The sequence below is a fragment of the Ictidomys tridecemlineatus genome, unplaced genomic scaffold, assembly GCF_052094955.1.
Source record: "Ictidomys tridecemlineatus isolate mIctTri1 unplaced genomic scaffold, mIctTri1.hap1 Scaffold_435, whole genome shotgun sequence".
Taxonomy (NCBI): Eukaryota; Metazoa; Chordata; class Mammalia; order Rodentia; family Sciuridae; genus Ictidomys; species Ictidomys tridecemlineatus.
This window is the reverse complement of record NW_027522814.1, coordinates 173,119-201,091: the sequence shown is the minus strand read 5'-3', so window position 1 is coordinate 201,091 and position 27,973 is coordinate 173,119. Positions and strand designations below refer to the sequence as shown.

General features: G+C 46.5%; 1 protein-coding gene across 13 annotated transcripts in view; it reads left to right on the top strand.

The window, feature by feature from the left end:
* Window positions 1-27,973, top strand: part of LOC144373568 (mitotic spindle assembly checkpoint protein MAD1-like) — a 245,640-nt gene that overhangs the window by 45,520 nt on the left and 172,147 nt on the right. For all 13 annotated transcript variants that reach the window (XM_078036595.1, XM_078036597.1, XM_078036599.1 and 10 more), the window contains one exon: window positions 21,941-22,027. In XM_078036595.1, the coding sequence (XP_077892721.1) occupies window positions 21,941-22,027 (87 nt within the window). The remainder of the gene's footprint in view (window positions 1-21,940; window positions 22,028-27,973) is intronic.

Sequence of the window (27,973 nt, the reverse complement as noted above, 5' to 3'; positions counted from 1 at the left end):
CTTCTGTGGTACTAGGGATTGATTGAACCCAGAGGCATTTTACCACTGAGCCATATCCCCAGTCCTTTTAATTTTTTATTCTGAGACAGGGTATCACCAAATTGCTTAAGACCTTGCAAAATTGATAAGGCTGATCTTGAATTTGCAATCCTCCCGCCTCAGTCTCCCAGGTTGCTGGGATTACAAGTATGTGCTCCTGCACCCAGCATACAAGATTTGTATTTTAAAATCAGTTGTATTTCTGTTCACTAGCAATGAACAGTCCACTAACAGTTGTTATCCTTGGAGATTTCTAAATTGCCTTTTTTGTTTTCTCTTTGGGTCCTGGGACTTGAACCCAGGGCCTCACAAATGCTAGGTAAGTGCTCTGCCACAGAGTTATATCCCCAACCCTTGTTCTTATTTTATTTTCTTGTTTTTTGGGAGAGGTACTGGGGATTGAACTCAGGGGCATTTGACCACTGAGCCACATCCCCAGCCCTATATTGTATTTTATTTAGAGACAGGGTCTCACTGAGTTGTTTAGTGCCCTATTTGGTATTTTATTTAGAGATACGATCTCACTGAGTTGCTTAGTGCCCCACTGTTGCTGAGGCTGGCTTTGAACTCACAATCCTCCTGGCTCAACCTCCCAAATCTCGGGGATAATGGGTGTGCACCACCACACTCAGCTTTATTTTATTTTGAAACAAGCTATCAACTGAATTTCCTGGGCTGACCTCAAACTTGTAATTCTCCTGCCTCAGCCTCTGGAAGTTTAGTATTACAGGTGTATAACTGCCCAGTCTCTTAATTCCCTTTTGATTTTTGTTTCAGAAGCCATAGGGATTTCCTCAGTAATTGTGTTGTTCATATTACATAGTCATATCAGGTATTTCACATTTGAAAATTATTATTACAAAGTTAACCAGACAGTAAGTATCTATTTAATCTATGGATAGTTTTTATTTGACTCTGATGATTGACTGAAAGCTCATTGTAAATGATAGACTAAGGTCTATCACATTATAGATGTGTTTCAAAATGAATATTAGATTTCCTGAAATGACCGTCTTTGAGGCTCTGGTGCACCTTGGGCCATTGAAGCTCTGCCTCAACCTGCACCTCCTGCTGGCTCAGAGACTGTGGGTGAGCAAGAGCCATTACAGGCCCTCCTGAGCATGTGCACAGCCTCAGTGTGTGTCTTTGGCCCCTAGGATTCCGGGAGCATACTGGAGCTTTTGCCATCTCCTGTGCACATCTCATTTCCCAACTTTTTCTTTTAAGCTTTTGTTGGTTTTTTTTTTGTTTGTTTGTTTGTTTTTGGTACTGGGCAGTTATACACCTGTAACACTGAGCCACATCCCAGCCCTGTTTTTTTTTTAATTTATTTTTTAGTTATAGGTGAACACAATATCTTTATTTTATATTTATGTGGTGCTGAGGATTGAACCCAGTGCCTCATGCATGTTAAGCGAGCGCTCTACCACTGAGCCACAACCCTAGCCCTGCCAGCCCTGTTTTGTATTTTATTTAGAGACAGGATCTTACTGAGTTGCTAAGTGCCTTGCCATTGCTGAGGCTGGCTTTGAACTTGCCATCCTCCCATCTCAGTCTCCTGAGTTGCTGGGATTACAGGCGTGTGCCACCACACCTGGCTTTATGTACTTTTTGTTTGCAACTGCTGTTGTTCATCACCTGCCGCCTCTCTCCCTTGTCTTGTCCCCTCTGTCCTCTGAGCTGGTAGCCCTACATTGAGTCCAGTGAGAGAAAATGAAGATGAGCTGTCAGTGGGGTCTCTCACAGGTTAGGGGCTGCTCTCCTTTGGGAATGATGTTCTGAGTGATGCCAATCCTGAGCCCTTGTCCTGGAAATGAGGGCTGTGGTTTTTCTAGGCTGCCTTGGGGATCTGGACTGGGTGCTGGGACTGGACTGAACTAGGATACCACGAAGCTGTGTTCTCAAAAAAAAAAAAAAAAAAAAAAAAGAAGCTGTGTTCTCAGGCTTCAGCTGACTTTTTTGACTTTTTTGGTATTCCTTGAATTGCTGTAAGCCTTTGGTTAGTTTGCAGAGTTTTAAAAGGTTGGTTCTGTCAGTTTTAGTCATTTAAAATTTTTTTTTAAAATTTATTCTATGGAGGGGTGAATGATCATAATAAGCTCCTACTGTGAAATTTTTTTAAGGTCTTTAAAAACATTTATTTATTTATTTATTTATTTATTTATTTATTAGTTGTAGTCAGACATAATACCTTTGTTTTATTTATTTATTTTTATGTGGTGCTGGGGATCAAACCTAGTGCCTCACATGTGCTAGGCGAGTGCTCTACCCCTGAGCCACCACCGCAGCTCTTAATTTATTTTTGAGATGGGGTCTTGCTGAGCTGCAGAGGTTTTCACTAAGTTGCTGAGTCTGGCTTTGAATTTGTGATCCTCCTGCCTCAGCTTCCTGTAACTGGGATTATAGGTGTGTGTCACTGCGCCTGGCAGTGGTTGGTGTTTTTTTTTTTTTTTTCTTTCTTTTTTTTAAAAATTTTTATTATTGGTTGTTCAAAACATTACATAGTTCTTGACATATCATATTTCATACATTTGATTCAAGTAGATTATGAACTCCCGTTTTTACCCCTTATACAGATTGTAGAATCACATCAGTTACACATCCACTGTTTTACATATTGCCATACTAGTGTCTGATGTGTTCTGTTGCCTTTCCTATTCTCTACTATCCCCCCTCCCCTCCCCTCCCTTCCCATCTTCTCTCTCTCTACCCCATCTACTGTAATTCATTTCTCCCCCTTGTTTTTTTTTCCCTTTCCCCTCACTTCCTCTTATATGTAATTTTGTATGACAATGAGGGTCTCCTTCCATTTCCATGCAATTTCCCTTCTCTCTCCCTTTCCCTCCCACCTCTCGTCCCTGTTTAATATTAATCTTTTCCTCCTGCTCTTCCTCCCTGCTCTGTTCTTAGTTGTTCTCCTTATATCAAAGAAGACATTTGGCGTTTGTTTTTTAGGGATTGGCTAGCTTCACTTAGCATAATCTGCTCTAATGCCATCCATTTCCCTGCGTGGTTGGTGTTATTTGAGAAGTAAAAATATTTGATTTTGATAAAATCCAGTTTATTGTTGTTATTATTTTGTGATAGTGATTTCTGTGCTTTAGGGACTTGACTTTTCATGATTGCAAAGTTAATTTCTTATGTTTTCTTCTCAAAGCTTTACTTTTTCATCTTTTATACACAGTTTATGATCCATCTTATTTATGGCCCAAGGCTAGGGTAAGGCTCATTTCTTCTCTCCACTTTTATCAATTTTTGGCATTAGTTTTGAGAAGTTACTCCTTTTGAATAGCAGTGAGTATTTTTGTCACTATTGTCAGGTAAACCTGCTGTATGCGCTGGTCCCTTTCTGAAGCCTGTCTCATTGCAACAGTGTGTGTTTGTCTTTAGACCCCTCTGTTTCTGTCGAGGTTGCTGGAGCTTTAGCTGTTTTGAAAGCTGCTGGTGTAAGACTCCTAATTTTTTTCCCCCTTTAAGATTGTTCAACTGTTAGATTCCTTTGCTTTTCTGTGTACATTTAGAAATAGGTCATTGATAGCTACAAAACATTGTTGCAGTTTTTATTAAATTCTTAGGCCAGTTTGGAGAGAATTGACATTGTAATCTTGATCCTTCCAATTTGTGGTTATGGTATACCTCTCTATTTGTTTCACTTTTCTCAGAAATCTTTTGTAATTTAAAATATAATGGTCTTACAATGATCTTGTGGGTTCTGCTTATCTGTTTATTTATAAGGTGTCAAATATTTTACTTATTAATTAATGAGGAAGCTAGTATGGTCTTAGGAGTGGTCCAAAGAGAATTATAGGTACTGCTTATTTATCATCAGATAGGGCGTGATGAAGCTAATTTATGAATATTTGCCAAACTGGGGTCACCGGTCCAATATCCTCAGGCCTATAATCATTTGCATTGTGCAATATAGAATTTACCAAATTGTAAAATAGCTTTTAAAGGTGATGAAAGTTAGAAATAACCATGTGCAAGTTAGACAAGAGACCAACTCATCTTTTTCCCTCCATATGAGTTTTTCACTTTGCCTGCTTCTGTGTGGTTATAAGTCTTGGGAAAGATTATTCTAGGTCACAAAAGAAGGCTGGTAGATAGGAAATGTAAGTCTAAATCTCAGTAGATCTGACCTTAGTATTTATGTAGGTATACTAAGAATATTAATATAGCATATAGGCCTTTTATTTGGTTTTGAAAAATCCTAGGTCTGTGCAGTTGGTCAGTTGCCAAATTGACCTGTGGAAAGCTTTATAGGAATCTTGGCTTGGATTGTTAAAAGCCACTGTTTGGGCTCTCAAGGCTAGGGACCTTACCTCAGTTCAGCTGCCATTTCTGTACATTTGAGTGAATTACCCTGTTGGTTGTCTCCCAAATATCTGAAGGTTTCTGGTCTTCCAGAATGTGCCCTTACCTCCTGTGAGGCTGGAACCCTGGAAGAAGGCACTGGGGCAGTTTTTCCTGGGGGGTAGTGGTGTCAAGGCTGTCTCAATGCAGCCATCTTGGACCCTCAGAAGCAGCCTGCTGTGCTTCCTTGAGCAAGTGTTGTTCTCAGTGGCACTCAAGGGAAGGCAGTGGTTCTTGTTCAAGCTGTCCAAATAGTCATGCTGCCACGGAAAGTGGGGGGCAGTGGGGGGACTTGGAAGGGCTCCTAAATTCTGGACTGTAAGTAAGGGTCAGATACCACTTAGAATGTCTCCCTTTATTTTTATCAAAGCTGAATTCACTAATTCGTTGTAGGTTAAAAAGCTTTAGAAGAAAGCATAATTGCTCCCTTATGTATCCAGAAAATAGAACATAAAACCAACATCCACAAATGACCTCAATAAAATTTCCCTCTTTAGTTCATTCAGTTCTGTATAATTAATTCTTACTCGGTTACATCTTGGGTTAACAGTTTCCTAAAACCGTGTGCTTCTGGACTAAAAGGAGCTCAGAAGTCTTATCTCAGTTTGCTGATGTGTCTGGAAATAGTCTAGTGTTGCTTCTGCAGCCTGTGCCCTGTGTCACTTGTCCGAGGCCTGTGGTATCCCTTGCCTGAATGAGCCTCTGCATGTGCCCTTCTCTGTTGAGCATGGGAGCCCTGGTCTGCTGTTAACACCGAACTTCCAGGCAAGTGTTGTAAGAGCGAAGCAGAAGATGTCCAGAGATGATAGACTTACTGCCAATGGTAATTTATTACCGATAGTTTTCAAATGTGAAATGTCTGATATGGTTTTATAATAATAATAATACGAGTGATGAGGAAATTGAGTTGTTTCTGTGGCATCCAAAACAAAGATAAAAAAAGGCAATTAAAAAATTAGACATAATATCACTAAGGATACTGATTAAGCCTGTTTCAAAGAAGTTCATGGTTGTTAATGTCTGATTCATCGAAATGGATGAACATAATTTTTGTAGTGAAAACAGTCTTGAGGTACAACAAACACAGAATACTGAGACAAAAATTCCAGGAACATGTGAAAGGCTATCAAACGAGGAGATTCAGCAAGCTGGGGGAGTCCCCAGCTCCCCTACCCCACTTTTTTTCATGGAACATCAGAGCCTCATCTGAAAGGCTGCCCTCCTTGACCCCCAGCCTATATGATGCTAGATTCTGATTAAAGGAAGATAATAGCTTAAATTGCACCTTTACCTTTGAGCTTGTGGTCTTTGACATGGAAAAACTTAACTGGATTATTTCCTGAGAATTTTGCTTAGTGCTTTCCCTGAGATTCAAATGGATCCCCGGATGTGAAGGTAATCACGGACCTCTGGGACTCCCAGCTGAAGTGCTATTCTGGAATATGCACTGATAACATTTTGCCTGTGCCAGTCCAGCCTTGAGAAGGCTGATGTCTCTTCTGATCTTATGACTCTTGTAACACCACTCACTTAGCAATCGTTTTTCTCATATCTTCTTATGAAGAGATCTTGCATACCTTTCAGTAAATTTAACCCTAAGTATTTTGCATTGCCAATGCTATTTTGAATAGAAGTTTATAAATGTTGCTTTAGGATATTAACTGCTAATAGATGAGAAACGATTTTTTAAAAATAATTTCTATGAAAGCAATAGTGATGTTTGCAGATATAGACAATTTTGCATCTTTTTGATCTTTATGCCTTTTGTTTTCTTTCTTTCTTTTTTTTCCCCCTTCTTCATGGTGCTGGGGATTAAACCCAGGGCCTCATGCATGCTGGACTGGTGATCTACCACTGAGCTGTATCCCCAGCCCTGTTTCCCTGTTCTTAATGTAACCCACTGTTCAGGACATACCAGCATTAGGCTGAGTGGTAGTGGTTCTTGGTGGTGAACTTGGTGGGTGCGTTCCCTGCTTCACTGTTGTATGTTTTATGGATCCTTTTTTTTTTTTTTAAATATAGAAAATTTTAAAAAGACAATAGATATTTTTAAAGTTAAGAAAATAAGAATGACAGAATGACCTGTCTGGGCTGGGGTTGTGGCACACTGGTAGACCACTTGCCTTGCATGTGTGAGGCACTGGGTTTGATCCTCAGCACCACATAAAAACAAATAAAACAAAATAAAGGTATTGTGCCCATCTACAACCCCCCCCCAAAAAAAAGAATGATCTGCCATTCCAACATATAGGAAATCTTCCATAACAACTTAAAATACAATAGTGTGCTGTCAGATTTTTTTTCCCCCCTAGGACCAATTAAAAAAAAACATTATAGGAAGGTATAATATAGAAGTAGATATTTCTTAATCTAACTTCCAGGTCTGCTGGACAGAAGTAACCTGCTTTAATGGTTCCTTTGCCTTCCTGACTTCATGTTTAACTGAGATTTTAATGTGTACATCTGGATTGCCAGATGTAATGGCCATCCACTTTTCTGTCCGGATACTGGCCATTGTGTCTTCTCTTTATCGTAATAATTATCTCTAGACATTGTCAGCTTTACTAGATTTTTTTCAAACAACTGAATTTTGACTTTGTGAATGCTCTCCATTGTATTTTTAAAATTTCCTTTGGTTTTAACCTGTGTTTCCTCTGCTTGGGTTATTTTGTATACTTTTTAGGTAATTGTGGGATTCATTGAGAACTGGAAGGACCAGAGCCTTGGAAGAAGGAATGATCTAGCCCCTGTTTCATGAATTCCTCAGCTTTGTCAGGTTCAGGTTCAGGTTCAGTGTGGGCCCTTCCTTGGGTGGTCTTCACATAAGCCTAAGGAATAGGCTTACTGGTGTTAGAAATACCAAGGTGCTGCAAGAAGTTTAACATGTGCTCGGGGGTGGTTAAGGCAACTTTACTTCTGCCAGAAGGGCATGCCACTGAAGCTGGCTAGCAAGTACACTTGGATAGGCAGTCTGCCTGCTTGTATCTTTGATGCAGTGTTCCCCCTTGCCCTATCAGGAGGAGCTCGAGGTTACAATCTCTGTACTTGACTAATTTTAAAATTAGGGTGGGCAAAGGAAAGGGCTGTAGATAAAAATGGCTACAGTTGGATATTTACATCCTAGTTATGGATAAATACTATGTTCTGAAAATGGATCATTGAACTTTCTCATACTGGTACAATGTGAAATTGTGCTGTCAGATTTTTTTTTCCCCTAGGACCAATTTGGGGGGCAGAGAAGGGTATGGGAGAAACTAAGGTAAACATGGTGGATTGGATATACACATCTGTTTCTCATCTTCCTGAAACCTAATCCACAACAGTAAAGAGAGTTTGTTGTAAAAGGCAAAAGCTCAGTTGGGCATGGTAGCACATGCCTGTAATCCCAGTGACTTGGGAGGCTGAGGCAGGAGAATACAAGTTCAAGGCCAGCCTGAGAAACAGTGAGATACTATCTCAATATAAAGACAAAAGGACTAGGAATGTAACTCAGCACCCCTGAGTTCAATCCCCTGTACCCCAAAACAAATAAGAGCAAAATCTCATGTGAATAGGGAAAAAGAAAAGAAAGCAACAGTGTCTGTCCTTTGGAAGGTAGAATATGTATTAGAAGAGTTGGCAATGGACTTGAGAAAACCAAGTGCTAATTTGGGGGAGGTGAGAGCCAACTTGATTTATGCCGCTGAGTTTTCCCACAGCTCAGGAGCTGCAGCATCCCACCCCTCCAGACCACAACGATGAATAAGAATGATTTGTGACAGACTTGGTCAGCTGAAAGGTGGGCAGCGCCCCAGGGCTCTCACCAGCTCAGTGCCCTGGCCAGGCTACTCTGCCCAGCCCAATGAAGACTGGAAGGTCCTGGGCAGAGGGTGATGCTGCTGTCCCTGTGACAGTGCTCTTGAGGGTGGCCTGCTTCCTGGAGGTTGGGGGAGGAGGCGAACTGCATGTGACTGATGCTGAGGTACCAGCCCTTGTCCTGCTTGGTCCAGAGCCTTGGGAGATAGATTCTTGTCCACTGAGCAAGAGATTAGACAACGTGGCCATGTCAAGAAGGAGTACGCAGTGGTGCTGAGACCTCTCAGCTCTCATGTGGGGAACTCTGCTGGATCCGTGCCTGGAGAGGTGCGCCCAGGTAAAGGAACTTAGAGGAAATGGAAATTACGCAAGGACAAAGCTTGAAGGAAAAAACCTTTTGTAAATATCCCCCGAGAAATAAAAGAAGGTATTTTAACAGGCAAAGAATTCTCTGAAAGAAGAACATTAGGTGAACCAGGAGAGCCCTGGGAAATCAACACTGAACAGATGTGGGAAGAAAATCAACGTACGTGTTGGGAAGCTGAGGAAATTTCCCAGAAAGAAAAGCAAAAGGATGAAGTGAGAAAAACAGAAGGTGAGGGTCGATCCAGATGGACCACGTTCAGATAGTACAGCAGAGAAATGGGAAGCACTTGACCTTGGAACAGTTCCAATATTCCCCAATATTCCCTAGAACTCAGGGCTGAAGACTGAAGGGGCCTGTCAGTGGATGAGAGTCGGCAATGCAGGCCATCACCAAGACACGTGTTGTGAGGCTGTGACTGCTGGGCAAAGCCCCTCTGCTGAGTTCTCAGAGGATGAGAGTAGAACACAGATTTATCTGGAGTCAGCATGGGCTTCACCCTGTCAGCAGCATCTGAGTCTAGTAGAGACTAGAGCAATGTCTTTAGGAGCTTGTAGGAAAAGAATTTTCATCTTTTTTTTTTTTAAGCAATGTGGTTTTGCTAAGTTGCCCAGGTTGTCCTTGAACTTGAGACCCTTTTGTCTGGGCCTCTCCAGTGCTGGGACTATGGACGCATGCCACAGTGCCTGGCACTCAACCTAGATTAACAGTCAGTGGGAGAGCAGATTTATAAAGTCTCAAAGTATCTCCCTCATATCCTTTTCCAGAAAGCTCCTATTGGAAGAGTGAGTAGCTGGTGAAGAGGAAGGGCTTGCGTGCAGGGGACAGGACCTTCCTAACCATGGGAGTAAGAACCTGAGATGCTGCCCATGCCCCTGGCAGAGGGTCTTCAGTCCTCCTTGGGGCAGCTTGAGGCTGAAACCGATAGACAACCTGGCATCTCTGACATCTTGGGAGCAGATTTGATAGTTCACAGAGCTCAGGGGGGCATTGGTAGTAACTACACAGACCAGCACATGAAAAACCTTCATTAGTTTTGGAGAAGACACAAAGTAGTGCAGGAAGTGGAAATAATCACACTTTGCTACATGGCCTCTGTGCGAGTGGATTGATTCTAGAACCAGACAAGAAATCTCCAGTCTTGGGGTTTAGCTGTGTCATTGACAACAGTGATTGGGGGGGGGGGTGTTCCCATGGTTTGAGGACAGTGGTGAGGAGCAAGAGCTAAGTCCTGTTCATCCTGGGAAGTTGGAGGTGATGCTTCAAGAAAGCTGCAGTGCAGTCTGAGAGGAGAAGTCATTCCCAGTGGGCTTGGCTTAGGGGACTCCAGTGTGTGCTGCGAGGGCAGGGAACTGGTACAGGAGATACAGGGCAGCAGGGGCTACTGTTCTCTGATAGACCTAGTAGGCTGACTCTTTACTGTGTCACTTGGGTAGAAATGTCTCTACAAATGGGAGGAAAGGAGAGTCTACTGCCAGTGTTGGGGTGCCAGCAGGGGCTGCTATTGCAGCCAGAGGTGTACATTTAGGTGTCTGCTCTCCTGGGTCCTCCTGTGTGCACAGACTATTGAACAAGTGTTTCTGTGAGTTGCCTGGTACTGCAGCCTGTGTCCCTCTGACCTGGCCCTGCAGGGCCATGAGGGTCAAATGCAGCATAGTGAGCAACTGCAGGTGCCTGTCAATGCCCTGAGCTTGGTGGTGCCAACTTAGTCCTCCCTGCTACCCGTGAAGGTAGGCTTTGCTGATGTCAGACTCAGCAAGCAAATGCAGCAAGGAGAATTTGCAGCCATCCTAAGGATACAGCTTACCACGCCAAGGTTGAGGCTGGGTCCTGAATGCACTGCCCACCAGGGTCAAGGAACTGTGCCTTTAGTTTGTAGTTGTCATGTGGGGAATGACAGCCATCTCAGGCTGTGTGAATTAACAAGACAATTCTTGTGAGGTTTGGGTACCTGGTGCTGAGTGGTGCTGAGTAAATGGAATCATGCAAAATACCTCATGTGGCCTTTTTTTGCTTTTGTGTCTTGAGGAGACAAAGAGCTTCCTGAGAACTCCTGGCCTTGAGCTGTGCAGTGCAGTAAGCAGATGATTCTGGCTCAGCATTGCTGGAAAGTCTGCAGGATGCTGCCCTTCACAGCCTTCTTGAGGCCTAAGTTATTTGTTTTCTAGAACATCTGATGCTGGGGAGACAACTACATGAAGCCAGGCCCACAAATTTACCATGATTCACTCTCAGGGTAAGCAGGTGGGCAGCTGGGTTCAGGCATGTTGCACCCTCACGCACCTGTTCACCTGGGACATACGAGATATCCCTTCTCCCTCTGCAGCCCCCACCTCTGAGCCCAAGTAGTGTGATGTTCACACCCCATTGCTTTCCACCTTTTGTTAACCCGAGGCCTCCAGGTAACTGGAGAGAAGCAGATCAGGACCTCTGAAGCCTCCTCTGGCCTCTTCTACCCGTCCTTCACTATCCCATGAAGCTGGGATGGTTTTGTAGGACCTTGGTAAGGGTTGTTTCTGCTTCACAGGTTAGTGGGTTGGTGAGAGCAGCCTTCACAGTTAGGTCATACTCTGCCTCAGTAGCCACCAATGATGTGCCACCCAGAGACTCGGCTGTCTCATCTATTCAGCAGCCATGGGACCCCTGTCCTTCCTGCTTGAGGGTTCTATGAGGCACTATGTGGCCGGTGGTGTTTGTAACATGCCAGTAACTGAGAACTCTAAGGATGTGCTTTGGGATTTAGTTGAGTTTCAGACCCTGGAGGTACCTAGAGGTGCCTTGGACCCTACACCCTGTAGGTTTCCACAGGAGTTGGGAGCTGCCCAGTGGTTTTCTGTGTCCTGAAAAAAATATCTGTCTTGCTTTCATCTGCCTTATATTTGGCAGTTCCCCTTGGATTTGAGGAAAGCTGTGCCTGTTTTCTTTGAAAAAGGCCAGTTTGATATACAAAGGGCCCTGCCGCAGGGGTGCCCCTGGGTGAGTTCCATGACTGTGCTCACTCGGCCCAGGCTCAGCATGGAGAGTGGCTGCAGTGGATCTAAGAACCCAGGTTCCGTTGACTTGTCTGCTGCATTTCCTCTGGTCTCACACTGTGTGTGGCATGTGCCCTTTACAGTGTGATGGGTGGGTTCTGTTCTTTCACTGGAGCCCTTGGAAGTGCCACAGCAGTGGAGCCCAGACCAGGCAAACCTGGTAACTGCTCACTTCAGCTGCAGTGCCTTTCTGCCTTGTTCATGTGTCATTGAAGCATTTCCCCCTGTAACCAGGAGGTGCTCTTGGGGGCAAAGTGACCACATGTGTGCATGCGCATGCGCATGTGTCTGCACTTTGGTTCCAGTGTCCTGGAAGGCAGACTGGCCTTTTGGCTTTCTGCTTAGGAGCCTGGTTTGCTCTTGCTGTTGCCTCTTGGCTGCGTGGGCCCAGGCTGGTTGTCAAAGCTCATCTGTACAATGGGGACAGAGAGAGCTCTGGCCTCAGGAGGCCCAGTGAATGTCCTACTTGCTGTTTCTTTTCAAGTGAGTGTTGGGATTCTTAGAGTCTTCTCTGTAGTTTTCTTTTCCCCTGAAAGTACAGCAGCGAGCTACACGGGGTCCCATGGAGGCACCGTTGAGTTCTGCCTGTCTTGGCAAATTATCTGTCTTCCAACAGTGATCTTGGAAATGCTGAAAAAAGGAAGCTGTTCTGCTGTTGAGCGCCTGTGTGACTGTCTGCCATGGCCACGGGCAGCCGTTCTCCTGTGGTCTCTGCTGGGGCTTGGCTCCATTGCTGTGCCCAGCCAGTTCCCTGGTCTTGTACCTGATCCCCCTCCTCTGTCTGCCTATCACCCGGTTGATTCTGTCCCTTCAACTTCTCTCAGGTCACTGCTCCTGGCCCTCCCCTAGTGCTGTCGCACCATTTATAAACCCTTCTCAGTGCAGAGCCCACCTGGTAATTCCTATCTCCCTCTGGGACTTGCAGCTCTCTCGGCACTCCAGCACCGAGGGGCCTTGAGGAGAAGCACTGGACCTGCAGTTCTGTGCAGAGCCATTTCGTGGTCCTCACTCATCCTGCACTGAAGTCCTCATTTCATAGCCTCGCTGCCCGCACCTGCCCTCTTCTCCATTGCTGGGTGTTTGGGTTGTTTTCTTTTCCCTGCTACTAGTAGCACTTGGGTGAACCTGGGTGCTCATCTCCTTTTACAAAACCTCCAGAATATGGCCGCAGAGGTGAGCAGTCTAAGCATCTATCCATTTAGAATCAAATCTGGAATTCTGACTGCAGCCCCCCCATGTGCTCTGTGCCCTCTGCCTCTCCCTGCCCCAGGCCTGCTGTCTAAGCCTTCCCAGGGTCCCCCTTTTGTGGCTCTGCCTCAGGACTTTGGTCTCGCTACACCTTCTGCCTGGAGTCTTGTTCTCTCGCATCATTCATATAATCAGAGGGAACAGAGTCTTAGGCAGCTTTTGTTTTTGGAGAGAATCACAAATCAGAATGTGGCATCCTAGTTCATTACTCTCACTTAAAGATGCATAAACCAAAGTTCAGGAAGGTTAAGTAAGTAGCCCAGGGCCACACAGCAAGCTCAGGGCCAGCCTGCAATCACAGTTAAGCTCTGCCTGTATGTGGCTTTTGCTTTTTCACAGTTCTGAGACCTTTTCTCTCCTTTTATTACTCAGTGAGTTCAAAGAGAGCATCTCGCTAATGATGGCTTCTTTCTGAGTTTCTGTATCCGGTAAAGTCCTTTGTTCACACATTGCTTTGATTGTTTCCCCAGCAGCCAGATTGACTTGATTTTTAACTCACTATTCTCCCTGATCTCCTGCCTCTCCCTGAAAGAAATCCTCAGAGGTAGAATAGTTGGGCCTCAGGTATTCGAGGAAGGCTTTCCTAATGCTTAATGTTAAAGGCATGGTGAGAGTGGGACTGTCAGGAACCATGCGCTGGGATCTCTGAAGTCACAGTGTGATTGGTGTCCCCAACTGGCTCCCAAGCTTACTTCCAACCACAGTTGTATTGCCCAGAGTGAATCACCACTGTATGGGGCGTCTTGTTTCACTTTGCACCTTGGATACTGCTGTCGGTAGTAGATGGGCTCCTATTCTGAGCTCTTGTGGCTTACCTTGGCACTTCAGCCCCACGAGCTGAGCTTGCCCCTGATGTGGAGGGAGGGTTCTGCTGTTCTACTGACCCCAGTCTCCAGCAGCTCTGGCCATTTCTGTGCGGGTACTTTGTGCAGCACTGCTCAGGTAGGTGTCAAGGATGTTCTCCAGGGCCACGTTGTGGGGATCCTCGGCTCAGGTGAAGGGAGAATCTGATCTTCTGCCCAGACCTTTCTCCCAGCCTTGCTGCACTGGCCGCATAGCAGTGTGTTGACACTGTGTAGTCTCAGGCCACCAGTGCTGTCCTGGAAGCCCAGCCTGCTGTGGGCAGTTGCGCAAGGCCTCTGTCCCTGCTTCTGTTCTGAGCTCCTCGCTGAAATTGTGTTTGGGGCTGTTATCCAGCTGCTATCTGAATGTTTAAAGCATTCAGAGGACCAACTTTTCCAAAGAGTGAGGGAAGTGGGAGAGAAATTACAGCATTTGTTTGAGAGGTTCTAAGAGCTTTTTTTAGCAGAACAGTTCAAAGCACGCCTCTTGTTAATCAGAGGAGTGTTCCAGCATCCCTGCGGTGGTCACACTGGCTTAATTGGGACCCAGGCTGCTTTGAAGTCCTTTTAATCCTTCCTGAGCCGGGAGAAAGAATTCGAAGGCAGCAACTGTAAATTTGAAATTTCTTCATTTTATTTACATGTGTCTGGGGACCCACGAGGCTCGTTTGCCTGAAGCAGTTAAGCCGCATTGCTGGCTTTGGACAGCTGATGAGATCTGGACCTCACGAGGCAGGGGGTGGGAGGCCAGTACCTGGCAGAGGAGCTGCAAAACCACAGCTGAGTGAGGACACAGTTGCAGGGTCCCCCTTCCTGCTCCGTCTTGTCGCTGTGCACCTCCCTGTGGTCCCCAGAGTCACTCTGTCTTGCCCTGCCTCCAACAGCCAGCCCTAGTCTGCTGCACCTCCTCAGGGTTGGGAGTTTGCCACCTCACAGAGCCCTTATCTCCACCCCGTTCCATCCTGCAGAGCTGAAATCCACACATTTGTAATTTTGTGCCAAGGCTAAAGGTGTTGGTTCATTGTGAAGTCACCTGGGTACAGAATTTGCTCTTCCCAAGGTCATGTGCCCACTCCATGTTGCCGCCCGCTGCTCTTGGTCTAGTTCTTCCAGCTCCACAGAGGTGGCATCCAGGTGGTGGGGTGGAGGGAGGTGGACCCAATGGTGGCAGCGCTCTCCTGGCTTTTCCAGGCAGTGTCACTCCTGAGCCATCTGAGTTGATAGTTTCTCAGTCAGACCTGAGTCTGTAGCATTCCCTGAGCCTGCCAGTGTGGCGCTGCACGTTTGCATACTGTGAACCACACAGGTGTGGGTGTGGCTCTCTGAGTGTGTGCAGTTCCCCTTGAGACAACACATTTTCTCTCTCCAAGAAGTTCTTTGGGTGGAATTCTCCTGTCACCCTGCAGCTACAACTCAATTTCACTTGACCTGGAGCCTCTGAAAATTCTTCCCCCTGAGCTTGCACTGCTCACTTCTGTGTTGCTTAGTCTGTGGAAGGTGTTACCTTTTCAGACATGGTTCCTGACCGCCTGTGAGGATTGCACACCTCACTCTTGTTACCTGTCCTCTTCCTCCGCTGGTCTTCCTTGGGAATGTAGTGCACATTGGGTTCGTCACAGTGACTGCCTGCCTGCCTCAACAGGTGGGAAGTCTCCAGGTCTGTGTATGTGTGTCAGAGAGTTCTTCAGGGCTTGGGACTAGACCACCATGTGGCAGTGCTCGCTGGATTTGTTGAGTGAGATTGCCTCAGATGCAGGATGCCCAAGTCTGTCCATAGATGCTGCTGGTGAATCAGGGTTGTCCTTCCCATTATATTCTAAGAGTTGATTCTCCCCGCCCTCTGGCCCCCCTGCAGGGGTTTTACTTCTCGCTTACAGTCCACCTGTTCTTTCTACTTCTCTGTGAGGTTTTAGACTCTGGTTCTGTCATCAAACAGATTTACTCTCTCTGTTTTGTTATTAGAACCAATAAACCTGTCATCTATCAGTGCCCAAGCAACTGGTAGAGGTTTGTAGGGGTGGTGTTGGACACTGTCTGAGAGACAGAGATCATCACAAAGGCTGACAGAGGGCTGGATGTCCCTAATTTGGTAGTCAGGTTGGGAGACATGATCCTATTTCACGGACTAGGAAGCTGGGGCTGGGATGGGAATTGAACTTGAGCCTGGCTGACTCCAGGGCATAGTCTCACTGCTAAGCCTGGCTCTCTTTTGACATCCATTTTCCAGAGGAGGGGTTGAGACTTGGAGAGGTCTGCTGATTGGTTGGAGGCCATGTAGCCAGTGGAGTTAGACTTTGAGCACTGGCCTGGTTTCTGAATCTAAGATGTTAGCTCTGTTCCACCGCCCTCCCCCTTTTTTTTAATGCTTCTGAGGTTTGTGGAGTCTGTTTTTTGAAAACGAGTGTAATCTGTGTGTGTGTTGTTCTCTATATGATTCCTGTGGTCCAGATGCTGCAGTATGGGGCAGGTGTGTGTGGGTGGCAGAGTTGTAGCTCTGGACACATGGCTGACACATGGCTCTCACCAATATACTCTGTTCTCAATTCTGGAAAATTCAGATAGATCCTGCAGCACCATAATTCTCATACCAGTGAGTCATTCTTAATTTTTCTTTTTCTTTTGTGTTTTTTGGTACTAAGGATTGAACTTGGGCAGTCAACCATTGAGCCACATCTCCAGCCCTATTTTGTATTTTATTTAGAGACAGGGTCTTGCTGAGTTGCTTAGAACCTTGCTTTTGCTGAGGCTGGCTTTGAGCTCATGATCCTCCTGCCTCAGCCTCCCAAGCTGCTGGAATTACAGGTGTATGCCACTGTGCTTGGCCCCATTCTTAACTTTTTAAAAGTTTGAAATGTATTTCATATGGAAAAGTCTGTCTTCAAAGGCCCCAGGTAGTCATCTATGTGCCTACACTCAAGCTAGGGGCAAGAGGTGTGGCCTCCACCCACCACCACACTGGCATCTGTTTTAGGGTGGCCATTGCTATTGTCATTACATACTTTGTGAAGGCTGCTTCAGTGTAACAGAAGTCTTATTTCTTTGAATTTGAAGGTGGATCCTTTGCAAAGTCTTAAAGACAAATTCTTGAAACATTGATGTTGAATCAGACAAATTGACTATGAAAGACTAAGAGGAAAAGTTGTAAAATCTAGGAAGACTATAGGTGTCCACTTCAAAGGAACCAACCTAAAAGTCATGAGTTACTTGTTGTGTGTGTGCTTTATGCAAAAATATAAGGTAAAGCTCTAGTTGACCTGTATTTGAAGAAGACATTTGTAGCATAGGGAATACTTGTGTATTTTTATGTTTTAAGTTAAGATGTTTGAAACACATGTATCATTCCATTCCCCTCTTAACCAAGCACCTTTTGGGATCAGTTGCCAGGCTTAATTATTTTAGGTAGGAGGCCTTTCACTAATACATCATTGTCCTGTTTATGGTATTACCTATACACAGCTGAACATTTTTAAGAAATGATATCATTGTTTTGTTGTAAATGGTCATAGTTAGATTTCTATGCATTAATTTGCTGTGGGAATAATTTGTTTTCTTTTTACAAAATTTTCATTTAGCACCTGATTCTGCAGTACAAGATTACAGTGCTGAGCTTTGAGAAATTATTTATTGAATAGCTTTTATATGTTTCCTTAGCACAAAATATTTTATACATTTTAAAGGTATCTAGAGGTAAATCTCTCAGGCCATTCTTGTCCTCTTCTGCTGGAAGCCATTGTTATTTCTTCTTCATCCTCGAGTATAATTCAGTTACAACAATGTATATTTTTTCTTTCATACAAATGACAGCATAGAACACTTACATTCTGTTTTTTTGTGTTTTTATTTAGCAGTGCATTTTGGAGATCTTTCATTTTAATATGTAGAAAGATTCTGCATTCTTTTGATTTTACACAGATACTGTTGTATGGGTGGGTGAAGTTTATTTAATCAGTAACCCTGGACTTAGAATCCAGTGGTCCGAGTTCTCACTTCTCAGAGCTGAGCTGCATGGTATTGCTCTGGAAAGGTATCATGATTTTTCCTTCATTTCACATACGTTTCTGGAAGCCTGTGATTGCGCCAGTGAAAAAAAACAAACAAAATGTAAACTGTCTCTTCTTTTAGGGAGCTTTCATTGTAATTGAGGGAGAATGATGATAACCTGACAGGCAGAGTGGGTATCTGATGGTGGTGGGCTGCGGAAGGGATGCAGGGAGAAGCTGGGGGGTGGGGTCCACAGTTTCAGATAGGATGCTTGGCAGATCCAGCTGAAAACTTGGTGTCCTGTGACCTAGAGGTGGATGAAGGAGTGGGGTGTGTGGGTATCTAGGGGAAAGTATTCTGGAAAAGGGACATGAAGGTCCTGAGGCCGAGTGTGACCGTGCTGTTGGCTTTGGAAGGCAGCAAGTCTGAGAAGCAGCAGCTTGCCGCTCCCTCCTTCTCAGATAGTTGATGTGATTTTGTTTCCATTTGAAAATCCTTTTGAGGTGTGAGGGAGGGCCTTCCAGCCTTTGTTGCTGGGGGCCTTTGATCTTGGATGGGCCTGGAGGGAGGCATGGCAGGCCACTGTGCCTGAGAGAGCAACCAGCTCTGAACCGTCCACAGGGCTGGAGTGACCTTCTGTGCTGGAGGGAAATGGGTGCTCTGGAAGATTTGTCAGTGGCCTTGTCTATCAAGGCCTGGATGTTACAGAGCAACCCTGTACTCAAAGGGTGAGGTGGGCTAATGCCCTTTGTTGAGTCTCCTGAAGTCTGGGTAGCTATGACCTCAACACCAGACTGGGACCTCCTACTCAGGGAGGCAGTGACCACAGCCCCTGCAGGTGGCTCTGCCAGAGATGGCCCAGGGTGAAGCCACTGCACTGCTTAGAGTTAGTCTCTCCTCCCCAGGAAAGCAGTAGTTCCTCTCCTCAGTCCTGGGCACCCCATATCAGCCACATCAATGTCAGATCGGGGTGACCTGCATCCCTTTTCCCAAGCAGTTATGTTATATTATTGAGAAAAGTCTGGGCTGCCTGCAGGGGTTCGCAGCCCTCAGTTCTTGCCATTTCCTTGATTTTTAGCAAAAGTATTTGCTGTCTAATATTTTCCGTTCATTCCTGTTTTGGCATCCTTTTTGCAAAAACAAAAAGCCTATCTTGTTTGTGTTGTGTTCCCTCCTTTCTGTTTGGGCCCTGGCTGAAGCCCAGCCCCAGCAATATGGTGGTTATGCCCTGCGGGTTCCTATTTTTTGGAAAAAATATATAATAATAACACCTCGGGAGAAAGCTCAAGGCTTCTCATTTGGTTTTGTGGCTGTTGGTGCTTGATTCACTTTAGGCTTCGGTATCCTTTGGATCTGGTGTCTATCAGACTTGGGGGAACTGGCACTTAGGCTTCCAAAAGTGCTGTGGCATCTGCTATAGGACCCCAAAATAGCTGTGGCTGCAACTGCCTTTGCCTCAGGGGTAGAGCAGTGGGCATGATCCCCCAGCCCTCTTCTATTCTGCACACAGCTGAGTTTGCGTCAAAATTCAGCTGCAGATGGAACAAAAAGACTTTTTCCCTGAAAGCCCCCGTTAGGATGTGAAAGGCTTCGCAGCTGAAACTAGAGTTTTCCGCAGCAGGTGTCACAGCCTGGGTTGCAGTTGGAACTGTCACTTTCTTGTCATCTCTGTGTCGGAGGCTCCCGAGGCCTCAAATGCCTCCCACTTTGTAGTTGTGAAGTGCAAGTTTCAGAATGGACTGTCGGTGTTATTTTTAGGCCATAATGGCACCTGGCGTGACTCCTTCTAGTTACAAGCACTTAGCTAATCCCTGGAGCGCCCTGGGTAAGCATCTCTGAGTAGCTTTAACCACACACAGGTCAGGAGGCTTCCGGAAAATAAACACTCTTCCTGCCAGTTGGAGGTGTGTGGGCCCCTGGTCTTTGGTTTGAGATGCATGACGGCTGTGACTGTGCAGAAATCCTCCATGATCCACAGCTCAACGTGGACTCACCTCCTTACGTGGAGCTCAGGACAGGCGACAGGAGGCCAAGTTCTTCGCTCTCTTCTCCCAGCCCTGAGCTTGTTCTGAATCCAGGGCTTCTCGTGGTTTGTCTCCCTTCTTTTCTGTGTGCCCTTTTCTCTGCGCCCCTGTCTGGGCTTCTGCTGGGCTGAGCAGTGTGCACTTGGCACCCCCTATCGGCCAGGCTCCCTGCTCCCCAGCCTGGGAGCTTCTGGCGTCTTTCCTCACCTTCTGAGCCTGCTGTGGCTTTTCCTTCGTTTTTTGTTTGTACTCATACGTGTAAGTACATGAATTCTCATTGTAAGCAGTTCACAGAGGCGCATGAAGTTAAAGACCCCTCAGCCTCGATCACTAGGCCCTGCTTGACATGGAAGTAAACTCCAGATAAACTTGGGGTGAAGCTCTCTAAGGGTGTTCCATACATCTTACTTATTTTCTGTGTACTTAGAAACATGAAGTTGTGCTTGTGGATTGGGTGTCTAGATGGAGTCACGCTGGGCCTGAGCCATTTCCTGAGTGTCTGTGCTACTGGCCCACTTGGGTGTGTCTTCTGCCGGAGCAGCCTCTCAATGTGGCTGGGCTGCTGTGACAAATTCACAGATGGGGCTCGGAGCAGGAGTTTATTCCTGTTGTTCTGGAGGCTGGTGTTCCGCCTCTGGTGAGGTCCCTTCCCACCTTGCAGATTGCTGCCTGTGCTGTGTCCTTGCATGGCCAGGAGAGAGAGACTGAGCAGTCTCTTGGTGTGTCTATCAGGATGCTGACCCCAGTGTGAGGCCCTCACTGTTCTGACCTCACCTAACCCTTATCACCTCCCCAAGGTCCCATCTCCAAATCCCATCCTGTGGGAATAGGGCTTCTGCATAGGAACTTCAGGAGGACAGAGTTCAGTCCTGAGTGTCTAAACCATGGTGAGGGTGGCTTACTTGTACCTTGCACTGCTAGGGCCCTGCCCATGGGGACCCCAGATACTCTGTGGCCCAGGGTGAGTGTCTCCCCCTATATAGTGTCTTCAGTGTTGGCCTGAGAAATGGCAGTAAGAAAGGCCACTGCTGTGGAGGGTGGCCAGCAGCACTCTCCTTGTAGCTTGTTGCAGGTTCTTCCTTGCATGGACAGCTGCTTTGCTGTAGCCAGAGTAATGGCCTCCATGATCCCTGCAGGGGCTCTTCATATCCACTTAGTGAGGTGGAGGGACACTTTGGGGGACAGAGCCATGGGTTGGCTCATACCACATGGCCCCATAAGCCCTGTGCTTGCTGTGGTGGGTGGAGAGGAAAGCAAGATGTGTCCTTGGCCTTGGGCTTGTGTGCCACCTACCATGCCATGTTGGGAGCTCTTGCTGTGCACTCCACATGTGTGTCATGCTACTCGTAAAGCTACCAAGAGTTCTGGGATATGTTCTTCTGTGTACTAGTCAGAAGATGTGGCTCACCTTGAGTTTAAGCTCATGGACCAAGTGGACTGTGGAAAGCCAGATGGCATCTCTGAATTTCCATTTCCTCATTGAAATATGGAAACATAAAGAATAGGACTGCTTTGCATCCACTGGGATAGTGAATCTGGAATAGTTCTGAGAATCATGCAGTAGCACGCGTGTGGGGCTGTGCCATTACTACTCTTGCTCTATTTTTTAAAAATATTTATTTTTTTTTAGCTTTAGGTGACACAATATCTTTATTTTATTTTTATTTATTTTTTTATGGATACAACACAATGCCTTTATTTTTATATGGTGTTGAGGATCGAACCCGGGTCCGCCCGTGTTAGGCGAACACTGTACCGCTGAGCCATAATCCCAGCCCCTTTATTTTATTTTTATGTGGTGCTGAAGGATCAAACCCAGTGCCTTATACATGCCAGGTGAGCGCGCTACTACTTGAGCCATGTCCCCAGCCCCTCATTACTACTCTTAACTCTGTGTGCATGCAGCTGTTTTGGAGGAAAAGCAAAGACAGGAGCTGTTGTGCATCATTTCCATGCCAGGAACTGGGCAGCACTTTGTGAATATCATTTCCTTGGCATGGTGACACCATTATGTGTCACCCTGTTTTTATAGGTGAAATAAAGCCAAGGCTTATGAAGGTAGCCTGCTGCTATTGCATGGCTGGTGGTGGGCTGTGGCTGGACTCGGGCTGTGGTTAGTGCTCTCTGCCTCACTCATGGGTCACATGATAGACTACTCATCCTGGTCTCTAAATGGCATGGTTTTGGACCTCTATTCCAGATGTGGAATTAGGCCCACTTCTGGGGACAGATGGAACTGAATGTGTGTTCTTTATCCCTCAGGACTCCAGAGGACCTCTCCAGATTTGTTGTTGAGCTGCAACAGCGAGAACTTGCCCTGAAGGAGAAGAACAGTGCCATTGCCAGCAGGTAGACCAGGTGTCTGTGGGGATGCATGTGTTCTGGGCACTTGGGCTTAGGCAGAGGGGTGCTCTCCTGTCTCACTGGGTAAAGTAGTCCATTTTCATTGCTATAGCAGTGTACCTGAGGCTGGGTACTTTTTAGAGAAAGAGGTATGCTTATAATTTTGGAGATCGAAAGGCCTGGCTTGGCTCTGGTGGGGACCTCATGGGTGGTAGGGCATATGTGTAATGGGGGAGCACTTTGCCACACAAGAAACCAGGAAGAGCATTGGGTGTGCTCCTTCTATGACAGCCCTCATGAGAACTTGCCAAGGGGTCCTGACAACTACCTTGATCCTTTCTGAGGACAGTACATGTGTAACCTGAAGACCTTCTGCTATGCTCTAACCCTAATACCGCTGCTCTGAGAAGTCCTGGGGAATAACTCAAACCACATGTGAGATGTGGCATTTGCGGGTGGCTTTTAGTTTGAGATGGTGGGGGATTGGAAGCTCCAAGTTCCCATAGTATGGTAGTGTGACTCCACTTGGGGTACTGTGACTGTTCTGACAACATGTACCTCTGGTTTCCTGGTGGCTTGGCTTTTTGACTTGGGGGTCCCTGCTTGGATCAGGACTATTCTCATCTTTCTAGCAGTGTGTGGGCTTGGAATGACCTTGTCATAGTGTAGAAACCTGGCCCCTGGGGATGCAAGTGTGTAGACTTGTGCCCTCATGGAAGACCTACAGAGTATGCCAACCATCTGAGGCCTTTGTAAGTGACAAAAATCTCGGCCAACTGGCTTGAGCATCGAGCACATTCTTTCTTAGCCCCAAAGGAGGCCCAGAGATGGGTGGCTACAGGACCTCATCCCAGGGCCTGGTATTGGGTTTTTTCCTCCTGACACCAAATTTGTGTTCTTTTCTGCTTCTCCAGTCTTGACACCACCTCAGTGTCTTATGATTCAGTTCAGTTTCAACATTTCTTAGAGTTTGCAGGTTTATGCAGATGCCAGTCCTTTTATCTAGTTCCCAGGTTACCTACTCTGTCCAATTACAAATTCAGGGAGCTCCATGATCCCCTCTTTAGTTTTTTTTTCTTTGTTCTTTTTAGATATACATGACAGTAGAATGCATTTTGACATATTATACATACATAGAGTCTGACTTATTCCAGTGGCTTGCTAGAGCTCAGGAAAGTGCCTTATTTACTATCCTGATCCAGGTCAGGCAGAGCCACATGGGAGGGTGCATGGGGCAGGAGTCAGGTGCTGAGCTTCCTTGCTTTCACCAGCTGTGCCCCTTCTGTGGTCACCAACCTAGAAGCTCCCGAATCTTGCTGTTTAAGAGTTTCCTCAACCCAGTCTTTAGTCCTCCTCTCCAGGCTGGTGAGTGGGGCTGAGAGTTCTCAGCTCTAATCACTGGTCTTTCTGTGCTCATCCCCATCCTAGTTAAGTAGGGGCCTGTCCTAGTCACCTTATTAGTAGAAACCCAAATCCTTACTAAGAAAGGACTTCCTGCCACCCAGAAGATCCCAAGAGTTTTAGAAAGATCCCAAGAGTTTTGCCAGAAACTGAGTCAAAGGCCAGAATAACGGGTTGCCCTGCTTTTTATGGTCCGTTTGTTTGCCAGCTGTCTGGTCAGGCTGGTTTCTCTTATGGCCTTGAAGTTCCTGCCCAGGTTTGGGTGTCAGGAGACAGAAAGGTGAGGCCTCTTTCTTGGGTCTTTTTGGAACAAGGAAATCTTTCTAGGACTGCTATCCAGCAGATGCCCCTCACTGGCCAAAACTGGGCTGTGTGCCTGTCCTAGACCAGTCAGTGATAGAAAAGATGGAGTTCCACCATGAGCTAGGAGTTGTCTGGTTTGTGCTTACATCTAGCGGGTGTAAAACCACATGGGACTGGGCTCCTGCCTTGAGCAGAGCCACAGGGAGAAGTTGCAGCAGTGACCATGGTGTGAGGCCTGGGTGTCCTGGTGGACTGACTGCTTGGCAGGTGAGTCTGTGAGGAGAGCCTGGAGCTAGCCTCTTCACCATTGATTATTAAACCTCAGTCTTGTCCTCCTGTGCAGATGTGTTTTAATAATTTATTAGTAGCCAGAAGGAAGGGTTTCTTATTTTGGGGACTGATGTCACTTTGAAAATCAGCTTTTAGAAGCATTTGGTTATGTTGGACATAATAACATCAATTACTTTAAAAAGCTCAAATGATAAAGATTGCCTTTTGCTTTCAAAGCCACTGTCAGATGAAACAGGCATGAAAAGTGATTTGGAATTAAAGCTTTAACACTTTGCTCTTCCATCTTCTTCATTTCACTCCACGAAACAGAATGGACTGTTAAGGGAAGGGCACTCGCTGGCATCCTTCTCCTGCCAGCCATGAGGCACTTTTCTACTTTGACCAGTAGCCACAAGTTCACGTATCTACCCAGAGAGCCATGAAAGGTGGGGAGGCATCTGCATATAGCACAACACCACCTCTGTTTGTGGATGTGAATGGGGATTTTCTTTTCGATCAGTTTGGGATGGTGTCTGTGTCTCAGGAAGCAGCTTGTGCCATAGGTAGGTGGTCTGCAGACTTCTGGCCCACTGTCCACCTCCCAGGAGGTGCCCTAAGTTCCTCTGAGAGTCAGTGCACCCTGTGGAGATGTGAGCCTCAGGCCACCCTGTGGAAGTGCCCAGTGCTCCATGCTTATCTGTAGAGTGAGTGCTGTGTTGCCTTTGTGGTGGTGTTTCAGGGAAGGGACATGAAGCCCCACAGCTGTCCCAGCCTTGCTTGGAATGTTTTTTGAGGATTGACTTATTTTTGTGGGTTGGCCTTTTATGCTGCGGCTTCACGTGGGACATGTGATATGGCCCCTAGCCCAGTGTTAGCTATGAATGGGGCTGGCGAGCACCTTGTTGCCTGGCTTGATCTGTGTGCCAAGAACCATGCCGTTGGGATGGATGGGGAGAAGGATGTGGGTAGCCATCAGGTGTTGAGGCTGCCACTCTGATGGGGGTGGACAGTTCCCCATGGGGGTGACCTGGGACCTCTGGTACTCAGGAGATAGAACTGAGACCCTACATGCTGAGACTTGTGTACTGGGGCTGAGAGGTCCTGCCTTTTTGTTTATTCACAGATCATAAAGCAAAGGTGGCAGGGTGGCACTGGCCTTGGTTGTTGAGATGGATTCCTCCAGCTTTGGCCTCTGCCCTCATGTTCTGAGCTGACTGTGTTAGCCTTAGGTGGAAGGTGTCCATTGTATTTATGGAGACCTTGTAAGACTGGTATGTTTCCATGGATCTCTTAAAGACAATTTGATAAAAATTCAGATGGTGAGAAGGAGGTAATGTGGTAGAGTCAGACAGATGCCAGGCAAGTGCCCAGCAGGTGGTCATAGGTTCTGGAAAGGGCTTTTTGGGGTGTGCTTTGTCTCCTTGCGTGATGTGTAGTCATTGCAGAGCCGACACATGGTCCACCTGAGACTACAGTGTCATGGGGTGTGATTGTGTCCACATGCTTCCCATGGCTGTGCAGACCAGTGGCCTGGGCTCCCGTCGTCATGCAGGTGTTCTTACCCACTCTTGCCACCAAGCCATCGATTGTGTCCTCCTTGTGAATTGAACATTTATTCCTCTCATTTTAGTAGCTTTTTAATATGCCATTTTGTGGCTACCCTGTACTTCACGGGCCCACTGCTGGGTGTTTTTCTTCTTCCTCCTTATCTGCCCCCTTTCTGGATTTTAAATGCTGCTGTCATAGACTTTTTAAAAAAAATATTTATTTATTTTTTTTAGTTTTAGATGGACACAGTATCTTTATTTTATTTATTTATATTTGGTGCTGGGGATTGAATCCAGTGCCTCCCATATGCTAGGCAAGTGCTCTATCCCTGAGCTACAATCCCAGCCCTGTCATAGACTTTTGTAGCATGGTCCTTAATTCTTTATGATGAATTCCTGCAGTGGGACAGTTGGTGGCATGCAGATCTCCAGGAGCTTGGCCTTCAGAAGACAAATGTTGCGCATCACCCCATGCGTTGCTCTGCCAAGAGCAGCAGAAACCCTTCATTCCTGAGCAGCACTCACCTGGGTGTCTTAGTTTTCCTCCTTTGCCGATCTGACAGAAGACTGCTACTTCCTGTGTGTGCTGTCTCAGTAACGTGGTGTCTGTCACTGCGAAGCTGGAAATCAGAGAGTGAGTCAGCGGGTCCTCCAGGTCCCTCTCCTACCTGAGGTTTCACTGTGCTGCGGTAGTTCAGGCTTCTGTTGGCCTCTCGGTAGTTATGTAATAGACTTTGGCCTGTTTCCGGGCAGAGCTGTGACTCTCCCAGCAGGAAGAATTCTGAGTAGGGTCGGCCACTAAGCACGGCTCTGACCTGAGCTCTGTATGAATGAGGTGTAGGGACATTGAACATCCTGCACTAATGGATGCTGAGGGAAGATCAAATGATGTTGTACCCCAGAGCCACCTGCTGGCCGCCAGCCAGCTAGGAATGAGAAAGTATTTCTAGCATTGAGCCACATGTGGCTTCTGGCTGCTGTACTGGTACAGCACGATTCTGAACTCTACACTGGACTGAAATCATTATTACTATTTTTTTTTTTGTGGTGATGGGCATATAACCTAGGGCTTCTGTTTGCTGCCACTGAGTTACACCCCCAGTCCTTTTTTATTTTTTATTTAGAGAGAGGGTTTCCCTAAGTTGCCCATGCTGGCCTTGAACTTGCAGTCCTCCTGCTTTAGCCTGTTGACTTCTGGGATTGCAGGTGTGCACCACCGTGGAATTCTGTCTCTTAGTGTTCTGAGTCCACAGAGCTGGGGTCTGGAAAGCTTGATGGTGGGGCTTGTGCTTCCTTTTGATCATGTCTGCCATGGAAGGGACAGGAAGCTTTATGAGTCCTTCTACATGGCAGGAGGTGGGAAGGTGCTACTTTGAGTAGATGTGGATTTACTCCGGTGCACTTCCTTATCTCAAAAGGGAGTGTCTGTCTGTAGGGCTGTTCTGAGGGCTGTGTACCTGGTGCCTCATGGCTGTCAGTGATCATGTGGCAAAGAAAGGTCCTTTGGCTGGCTGTGCAGCCAGGGGTTGAGGTAGATTCTTACTCTGCAGAGCAAGGGCAACATGTTCATACACACCTCATAAGGCTTTTGTGCTCTGGCAGTAGGAAGTGCTTTAAGGAGATCTGAGTGTTCATTTCCATGTGAGTCCTGTCATGAACCACCAGTCCAGGCCCACTCTGTTTTTCTTTTCTTCTCCATCTTTGGACACGTTGCTCAGGGGCCCTACAATCATGGATGTGAATGGGTCTCCAGGGCCTGTCTCAGAACCCTCTTCCTCTTTGGGTGGAATCTGATTATAGTGAAGGAGCCTTGCTCTTTTTGCTGTCCTTGTCTTGGTTTTGGTTCTTGGAGTCTGATAACATCCTTCCTAGTTATGGGGCTGGGGACAGGTGAGTCATTTAGAATGAGTGGTCAGGTCTGGATGCATCCTCTGCTTACTGTCCTTGCACAGAGCTCCCCAAGGGCTATCCTGGAGCACCCTCTGCCCTTGCTGGGGCTTGCTAGTGTCCAGGGGTCCCAGGGGCCCAGACCTGACTACATACCCCCTGGCTCTGCTGGCGAGCAGGAGGCTGACTGTGGCCATGCTAGTCATTGTTCAGACCCTGAAGGGTGACAGGTTGCTGTGCTCTGGAGAATGTTGAACCACTAAGATTGGGAAATTTGTGCAGGAATTCTAGGGATCTTGCTACTTGGGGGTTCTCTCCTTTCCTAGAAATGACGGTTATGGTTTGAAGAGGGGTGGTGGAGGGAACAGGGCCTCTCAGGGCCTGCCACAGTCCATGGTTCTGCTTCCTGTCTGTAATCATGATGATGACGAGGGTGATTATGAGAGCAATCAGTATCGATGGCATTTGCCTGAACGAAGTCTGTGCCAAGTGCTTCCCGTGCAGCATCTGACTTGAACCTTAAAGACAGCTCTGGAGCAGTCAC